This window comes from Babylonia areolata, chromosome 26 (genome assembly GCF_041734735.1).
Source record: "Babylonia areolata isolate BAREFJ2019XMU chromosome 26, ASM4173473v1, whole genome shotgun sequence".
Classification (NCBI taxonomy): Eukaryota; Metazoa; Mollusca; class Gastropoda; order Neogastropoda; family Buccinidae; genus Babylonia; species Babylonia areolata.
In genome coordinates this window covers 14,771,302-14,781,301 of record NC_134901.1, presented here as the reverse complement: position 1 = coordinate 14,781,301, position 10,000 = coordinate 14,771,302, and the positions used below count along the sequence as shown (strand labels likewise).

The 10,000-nt window shown below is 45.4% G+C and overlaps 1 protein-coding gene across 4 annotated transcripts in view; it reads right to left on the bottom strand.

Moving 5' to 3' along the window:
• Nucleotides 1-10,000, bottom strand: part of LOC143300644 (short transient receptor potential channel 7-like) — a 326,126-nt gene that overhangs the window by 50,548 nt on the left and 265,578 nt on the right. For all 4 annotated transcript variants that reach the window (XM_076614460.1, XM_076614461.1, XM_076614463.1 and 1 more), the window contains exon 3: nucleotides 9,732-9,890. In XM_076614460.1, coding sequence (XP_076470575.1) covers nucleotides 9,732-9,890 — 159 coding nt within the window. The remainder of the gene's footprint in view (nucleotides 1-9,731; nucleotides 9,891-10,000) is intronic.

Genomic DNA, 10,000 nt, shown 5'->3' with positions numbered 1-10,000 from the left:
GGTGGCGAGCTACATAGATATATTTACGGTCAACGCTGTCCTCTGCTTCTCCAGTGTGAAGATGTTATCTATTCACTCTGCTAAACGCGGCATCCACTTTCAGACGAATCCCTGTCTGTCTCAGTCTGAACGGCAGATGTGGCTAACAGGGTTTTTGTTTGTTTGTCTGTTGGTTGTTTTTGTTTTGTTTTATTTACCTCTGTCTGTTTATCAGCTGCATAATCATGGCCTGGCTTCGCTGACGAAGATCTAGGAAGGGCGTTGTCCACGTCTGATGCAGGCACGCTGTCAGCTGCATAATATATACGAGTGATTACACAATGTCTGTATGTATGGATGTGTACGTTCACATGTCAGAGTACAACAACGCATGCACGCGCTGTGAGCATGTTGGACACGCACCCGTGTGCACACACACACACATACACATTCACAATCATCCAACAAGGAAAACATACACACATACGCGCGCGCGGATAAACGCACGCACATACAAACGCAAACATGTATCTGGTTATCAATATTAATTAACAATGATAAGAGGTACTGAAGTCACGGAACTACTTACAATGATAACACGTTGAACTGAATGACCACAGCCACTATCACGCGTCACGAACGCCAAGGACATTTAGCAACGTAAATACCCCCCCCCCCCCCCCCCCCGCCCCCCAAACCCCCATTCCCCCCTCCCCCGTTTATCCCCTGCAAGAACAGCTTAAGCGTGCTCCCAGCAGCAGCAGCAACAACAACAACAACAACGCAATATTGGGTGAAAAACCCGCTCTCACGGGAGAACAATTACAGACACAGACAAAGGATTATCAGTGCCGCTGTGACGACTCGCACGCTCTCCAGCTGGACAACATCCCGAAATGGAAACCGAGAAATGTGTGGTAGCATTAATTAACGTAATACATGTGTACTACCCACAGATTGTAAAGCGCTTTTCGCTTCCTCCACTACCACCACAGACGCGAAGGAATCCAAACAAAAGAATCGTGATGATGATTTTGAATTTGTAATGGACGAAGACGCGGGGAAAAAAAAGCCAAAGGACATTTATTAACTAGAGCACTTTGAACTATCAAGTTCATCAATGGCGACAGCAAAATGAACCCTTCATCATGGAATGCCCGCTTTAGTCAAAAATCAATGAACATCTTGGACTTTGTCGCTGACCAAGAAAAGCACAGACGATCCGTGGAATCCTTATAGGACTGAAGAGAACGCACAGACCCTTTTGTCATGCATGTATATGCTGGCGAGTTCTATTCATCGAAAATACATTTCCCGTCCCTTTCAGTGCTGTAGAGGTTTATTCCACAGCACAGACAGATGTGTACAGACACGTATTTTGCATTTGTATTTCTTTTTATCACAACAGATTTCTCTGTGTGAAATTCGGGCTGCTCTCCCCAGGGAGAGCGCCTCGCTACACTGACAGCGCCACCCATTCTTTTGTATTTTTTCCTGCGTGCATTTTTTTTAATTTCTTTTTCCTATCCAATAGGATTTTTCTTCAGAATTTTGCCAGGAACAACCCTGTTGTTTTTACGTGCGCTAAGTGCATGCTGCACACGGGACCTCGGTTTATCGTCTCATCCGAATGACTAGCACCCAGACCACCACTCAAGGTCCAGTGGAGGGGGAGAAAATATCGGCGGCTGAGCCGTGATTCAAACCAGCGCGCTCAGATTCTCTCGCTTCCTATGCGGACGCGTTACCTCTAGGCCATCACTGGGAGCTGAATGCAATGGACAGACCAAAGTGGCGTTCAGCTGTCCACAAAGGCGCCAAATCCTGTGAGGCCAACAGAATCGCTGCAGCAGAGCAACGCAGACAGGCCAGGAAAAGCACTGCCAGCAAGTCCCCGACAGCCGCCACCATCCCCTGTCCACACTGCGTCAGAACCTTCCGGGCGCGGATTGGCCTGACCAGTCATCTGCGCACCCACAGAGCCCAACCCACCCACCCCCAGGATGACTAGATGGTCCTCGTCGATCCCGACGGACGAACCACACACACAGGCCATCACTCTACCAATAGCAGCAACAGAGGTGTCTTGGTAAAGTTCAGCTGAAAGCTCCATCACTTCTGTAGAGAAAAGAAACCATGTGCAGGTGACGGAGGAAAAAGAAAAGGTTGTTCTGTACTGTGGGGACGAGCTGTCCTAAGGGAGACAGTCTGACTTTCACATCGGAAAGTCCATTGTGACCAAACGTGAGGATCGACCTCTGTGACTGGAAACTGCCTACCTATAAAAGCCCCAAACAAATCCTTTTATGTCAACAAACATAGCACTGAACAGAAACAAAACAACAAAAACCACACCCTGAAACTGTAATCTCTCCCTGTCTCTCTGTCTCGGTCTGTCCGTATCTCTGTCTCTCTGTCTGTCTCTGTCTCTCTCTCTCTCTGCCCCCTTCTCTTTCTCGGCCATGAAAAGAAAACGATCTAAATTCAAAGTCTGGAATTCCAGTATCAACACTTTGTATTCCCAATGTGCCAGTAGAAACTAAAAGGATTATGCAACCATTTTCTTCCTTTACTTCTTGGGGTTCTTTTTTTTTTCTTTTTTCTGGTTTCTTTTTTTTCGTTTCTCTTTTTTCCCCCACTTCTGCGTTTTTTGTTGTTTATTTCGTTTCGTGGTTTTTTTGTTTTTTTGTGGGGTTTTTTGGGTTTTTTTGGTTTTTTTTTGGTTTTTTTTGGGGGGGGGTGTTCATTTTTACTTCATTTTTTCTTTTTCTTTCGTGCTTTACATATGTGGGAGTTACAAACAGCCTTTCGGCAGCACTTTTAGTACTGAAACCCCAAACACAACGAACAATAGAAAACTCCCATTTAGATGAGAGAGAGAGAAAAAAAAAAGCAACCTAAATTTAGAACCCACTGTGAAAATCCAAAAACTAAAGACGAAAACAGGAAACAAAAACAAGAACTTCAGAAGCCACTGTACAAATAAAAACAACAACAAAAAACAAAAAAACGAAGGAAGAAGGATAGAGGAGGGGAAAAAAGACATCAAGAAAGAAAGAACTAACGACGTCAGTCCACACACGGATAATCAATGCCTTCTCATTAGTTCCAACCCGATAACGATATGTCGCTTTCAAAAAAAAAAACCGAATCTTTATTCATCTGCCGTTTTCCTCGATTTTTCTGTCAGCTCAGGTCCAGGCGATCGATGGGTTAATGGACGGTGGCTAGGCACCCGCATTGTGTGTGGTCCAGCGCCCTGGTCACATGTCTGATTCCCAGGGCAATGGCTGCTTTTCAAACACGGTACGGGGCAGGGACAAAAGACCGATTCGGAAACAAAAAAAACAGAAAAACAAACAAAAAAAAGATTCATGAACGGGTTATGAAACTTGACGTCACTTCAGTCTGGACATGAGGTTAATTTCTCACCGTCTGTGTAAAAAAAATAAATAAAAATAAAATAAAAAAAAGTGTGTGTGTGCGTGCGCGCGCGCGCGCGCGTGTGTGTGTGTGTGTGTGTGTTGTTGTTGTTGTTGTTGTTAATGTTTTCCGTTCGTGGGTCATCATCAGTGGACTCAGTTCTAGCTCGTTAAATAACGAGTGAGGTTTTTTTTTTTTTTTTCAGTATACGACCATTAATTTAGCATTTGGCTATACATGCAGCCATACAGCGTTTTCGGGGGAGGCGGCACGGACTAGTTATGTTCTCCTTTCCACGATCCACGCTGACATTCATTGCCAGATCTTTACCGCGCATGTTTCGCGTTATTTTGTTTGCCCACGTCAACGAAAGAAGTTAAGACACTAGCAGGTATTTGCATGAGATGACCAATGAGATTAAGGGAGAGAAAAAAAAACAAAAAAACATTCCTAACTTAGCAGGCGCTGCCATCGCCAAGAATCGAACCACTCACAGATGGGTATTTAAATGGACAGCGAACTACTGCGATTGGTGTGTCGTTTCAGTGTGTAAAGAAGAGTCACATACTCCTGTCTCACTTCCACGCTGGACACGATGCTTTCTTTCATAAAAAAAAACAAAAAACCCATGCAAATAGCAACAGAACATAGTGGACACACATCAGCGTGGCAGGCCAAGTACGCAAAACCTTCAGGTCGCGTTAGCTAGCAGTAATTCTCACGCAGTCCCTGACACACAATGACGAGCGACATGACAGTCGTTCTATGAACCCATGAAAAATGACAGCTCCTGTTTTGACAGCAGTCATTCAGAACAACGTATTTCTTTCTTTCTTAACTTATCTTTATTTTGTTTTGTTTGCTTCTTTGATTAATTATTTATTTATTAATTCTTTTTCATTTATTTATTTATTCATGTGATCACTGTTATTCATTGAATGATGTATCTATCTTTGACGCTTAGTATCCAGCTCACCATTCAAACTCACGTCAGGACTACGGAAAAGCAAACCCTGTAAATATCGATCCAGTAAAAATCAAGGGGAGGGAGACGAGGGGCGGTGGGGGCTGGGGGGGGGGGGGGGGGGGTGTGGAGGTTCGCGGGGATCCGGGGAGAGGGGGTGACGGGTGCTGGCGATGACGATAATAACGTAATGAGTGACATGACAAAACTGTGAGCCACATGTTTTCTGCTGTTTTGCTGGTGGAGTGGCAGCCTGCTGGTAAAAGCCACCCGATTTGGAAACCAGTGTCCACGGGTTCGAAACCCGCACCGGACAGCGATATTTACTTCCCCATCCACTACACCTTCACTGGTGGTCTGGGTGCTAGTATTTCCTCCGGGGCGATGAAACAAGGTCGTGTTTGCTGTGTGCACTTGACGCACGTAAAAGAAATCATGGTAACAAGAGGGGCTGTCACTGGCAAAATTGTGTTATGTAAAAAAAAAAAAAATCCGATTCGGTAGTAAAATGACAAATACACTTTGCAGACAGAATAAACAGGGGGAAGCTGGGGCGCGGGCTGCATTGTAGCGACTCGCTCTACCCGAAGAAAACAACCCCAATTTCAAAATAGAGAAATCTATTGAAACAAAAAAGTAATACAATACAATACAACACAACACAATACAATGCAATACAACACAACACAATACAATACAATACAGTACAATACAATACAGTACAATACAATGCAATGTAATACAATGCAATTCAATGCAATGCAATACATTCTTTTCGCTCGGTGATAGTCATTCGTCAATACAATGCATCACAATACAATACAATGCAATACAGCACAATACAATACAATACAATACATACAGCACAATACAATACAATGCATGGTGTTCGCTCGCTGATAGTCATTCGTCAATACAATACAGTGCAATGCAATGAAACAGAGAAAGAGAGAGAGGGAAACAGAGAGACAGGAAGACACAGAGAGAGAGAGAGGCATAGAAAAATACAGAGAAATAGAGAAAGAAAAGGGAGGGAGAGAAACAGAGAGACACAAGGAGACAGTGAGACAGACAGAGACAGACAGACAGAGACAGATACAGAGAGACAGGCAGGCAGACACAGAGACACAGAACGGAACGAAACGGAACGGAATTTCATTTCACCTTTCTTTCTACCCATTCCTGGCAGAAAGAGGGAGAAAAAGAGAAAGAAATGGAGAGAGACAAAAAGACAAAGAGAGAGGGAGAGAGAGAGAGAGAGAGAGAGAGAGAGAGAGAGAGAGAGAGAGAGAGGAAAAGAGAGAGGAGAAAAGAAAAAGACAGCTTCTCACACAATGTACAAAGGAACGACATCTGTTTCTTGTCAGTATCCTAGTAAATTCCCCAGAAGAATTATTGAAATGCTGGTTTCAACAGAGAAAAAACACGCGAACACAAACACACACACACGCACGCATGTATACACACATACCACATGCGGAGAAAGTATGCTGGTCTTTTAACCCCCGTTTCCAAAATAATCCTTTTTTTTTTCTCTTTTACAGGTGTTCAAATTCAATCGCAGAGTTTTGGCATTCCACCTTCAAATACAGTGCACCCCCTCTACCTTTACTGCTACTGCTGTTGCTGCTGCGACTGCTGCTACCATCGCACCTTTGTTAATTTTATAATCAACACCTCCACCACTACATAAACCCCTAGAATAATAACTCTCTCTCTCTCTCTCTCTCTCTTACACACACACGTGCGCGCATACACAATCGTACCTGCTAAAACACACACGCATATATATATATATATATATATATATATATATATATATATATATATATATATATATATATATATATACACGTACGCGCGAGAAGCGAGAGAGAGAGAGAGAGAGAGAGAGAGAGAGAGAGAGAGAGAGCGAACAAACGAACGAACGAACGATCGAATCTTTTTTAATGAGGGAAGTGGAATAAGCATGTATATGCCTTTTTTTTACATCCAGCCCTCAGGGCAGAGAGAAATGAAATCAAAATGTTCACATGATAACAAAAGGTTATTGAAAAACATACATGACATTCAAATACACTCAGTTGCACAGTAAGCATTTACAAGTACATAATCATGATACCTGCATTCATGACAATAATGTATATGAACATAGTAATGAGAGAGAGAGAGAGAGTGAAAGAGAGAGGGAGAGAGGGAGACAGAGAGAGAGAGAGGGAGACAGAAAGAGGCAGAGACAGAGAGCAAGACAGTGAAGGCAGGCGCAAAGAGCCAGCGTGAAAGACATTTCACCAATTTGCAGTTTTTCCAGCAAATTTTACAGAGAATAATCAACAGACAAGAAAAAAATGCATGCACACACGGAGGCACGCTCGCACGTACGCACGTACACACACACAGACACACACAGACACACACACACACAAACACACACACACACGCACATTCAGACGCACACAAATTCACGCACACACACACACACGTAGGCACGCTCGCACGCACGCACGTACACACACACACACACACACACACACACACATTGACGCACACACACACACACACACACACACACACACACAGACGCACACACACACACACACACACACACACACACACACACATTCAAACACCGCCAGCAGTGGGCAATCAAAGGTTCATCTGTTTCTTTTTGCAGGGCAACACTGAGAAAACCAGACACAGTCTGTAGCCGACACAGAGGAGACAGCAGTACATTTCAGCCAGCATGCGTGTACGGAAAGGTGGCTCTGTGTGTGTGTGTGGGGGGGGGGAGTCCATATCAGGGCTGTTCTTTCTTTTCCTTTTTATTCTGAATTCCTCTTTCTTTCCGGGAGAGAGAGAGGGGGGAGGGGGGGGGGGAACGGGGGGGTTAGGATGTACCTGTGAATGAGGAAAGAAAACAACGACAACGTAAACAGAAGACGAACATGGATCGCTGAGGATTGTTGTTGTTGTTGTTGTTGTTTCGTTGTTGTTTGATAATCTAAGGTATGGGTTTGATGTCTGGGCATCTAAAATACTCGATCATGCACGGCACCTGGCCCGAGCAAACACACACACACACACACACACACACACACACACACACACACACAGAGAGAGAGGAGGAAAGGGGGAGAGGGAGAGAGAGGGGGGGAGGGCGGGAGGAAGAGAGAGAGAGGGAGGGAGAGAGAAGGGGGGGTAGGTAGTGAGGGAGAGAGAGACGAGAGGGAGAGAGAAAGAAAGAGAGTGGTAGAGAGAGAGAGAGAGAGAGAGAGAGAGGGAGGGAGGGAGGGATGGATGGAGGGAGAGGGAGGGAGGAAGAGAGAGAAGGGGGGGGGTAGGTAGTGAGGGAGAGAGAGACGAGAGGGAGAGAGAAAGAAAGAGAGTTGTAGAGAGAGAGAGAGAGAGAGAGAGAGAGAGAGAGAGAGAGCAGACATCCAGATAAACGCAGGGTCAAAGTATACCAACAGGCTCATTTCCAAAATAAAACCAACGTCTGGGTTTTAGGTCTGGGGGAGCGGACTTGTAACAAACGAGCGAGCAACACGCAGTAAGATCGGGGATTCTGGTCAGAACCCCCCTCCTCTCCTGCCCCCCCCCTCTCTCTCTCTCTCTCTCTTACCGACTTCATTACACCATTCAGAATCCTAAGAAAGTGCGACACTGTCACGCAAACACCAGACTTTTGGTCAATTGGGCGACTCTTGTGCCGTGACCTCGACACATTTTCACGCACGTGAAATAAGCTGGCGACTTTTGAAGGAAACGCTTATGTTGTCACAGTACCAAAAAGGAGTAAGACTGAACATAAAATACGTCCACATTTAAAATCACTGTACCCAACTCTTTCACACCTGTCCTTGAAACCTACCTCCCCCCCCTTCCCCCCTCACCTTCCTGCTTTTATCAATGGTTTCTCTCGCTTTCTATCTACATGTATTTATAAGTGTTGTTTTTCATCCTGTTGATTCTGTGTGTGTGTGTGTGTGTGTGTGTGTGTGTGTGTGTGTATGTGGATATCTGCTGGTGTGAAAGTGCTTCGAGAAGTCTCCGGACAAGATTCAGCGTAATACACATTATTTTATCATCATCATCATCATCATCATCAAAATTCTCCCTTCCCTTCTCCCAGAGACAATGGCGATGGGCACTGAGACTAGTAAATGAGCTGAATTATCTTCAAGCAGATTGCTCTCCGCTTTTTTCCCCATTATTTGCTCTACCATTTTACCAGAAAAAAAAAAAAAAAAAAAATCGATCAACAGACAAGAACAGTAACTCTCTGACCTAAACGCGACAGAGGGACAACATAAAGCTTCCCATTAACTTACCCGAGGTACTCGTGAAAATAAGAAGTGCAAGTAAAAGACATGAAATATTCACACACAGACACACACACCCCATTCCACCACCCCCGCCCCCTCCTCTACTCCCCCTCCCCGCCCCCCCTCCTTTCTTGAAAAAGTTCGTGGCTTTCTTACCAAGAGTCGTCTATTCCGTCCCCACAGTAACTTCTGTCACGCATGTATCTTTTTTGCATTGTCCAATCTAACATTTTCATTGCACAGGCAGCATCCACGCCATTCACATACCATTCCTTGTTTTGCCAAAGGCGTTGGCGTGAGTAACTTCCATTCTGATATATGTAATACTGTTGTAAGCATCTCTTGAACATACTGAAATTCGAGTGCAACAATCGCAGTCATGAGTACATTAAAAAAAAAAAAATTTTAAAGGGAAAAAAAAAAAGAGAAACGTTTGTGAAGGAATTTGCTACAAAGCGCGATGTGAAGTGCCTGCCTTCCCCACAGAGACAGAGGATTATTAGAACTCAAAACCATAGGATTTTCTTTGTCACTTAGAGACACAGATGGAGACAGAGACAAGTAAACTGAAACACACACACACACACACACACACACACACACACACACACACACAAACACACACACACGCGCGCGCGCGCACACACACACACACACACACACACACACACTCACAGAGATCGAGACAAGTAAACTGAAACACACACACGCGCGCGCGCGCAAACACACACACACACACACACACACACACAAACACACACATACACGCACGCTCACGCACAGAGAAACACACACATACGCATACACACAGACAGACACAGAGAGAGTGAGAGAAAAACACACACACACACACACACACACACACACACACACACACACACACATACACAGAAACACACACACACTCATCCCCCCACACACACACCCTCACACCTCCCCTTCCCACACACACACCCCATCCCCCCACACCCCACCCCCACCACCACCACCACCCTCAGCCCCCTCCCCCCTCCCCACACACACACACACACGACACTGACCTCCAGATGCTCGTTGCCCACAGCCAAACGGAGAGGGGTCCTGCCCAGGATGTCACTGTAGTCCACAGAGAAGTTTGGGTGCTCCTCCAGAACCCGCTTCACCGTCGGGATATCGCCGAACTCCGCCGCGTAGATAAACTCCTCCTCCACCGTCGTCAGCTGTCCCGAGGGCGGGGGCGGGTAGGGGAGTGGGGGGCGGGGGGGGGGGGGTGAGGACATCGTCATCGGTGAGTGTTATTATCATTAACTACTATCGTCGTCGTTTGTCA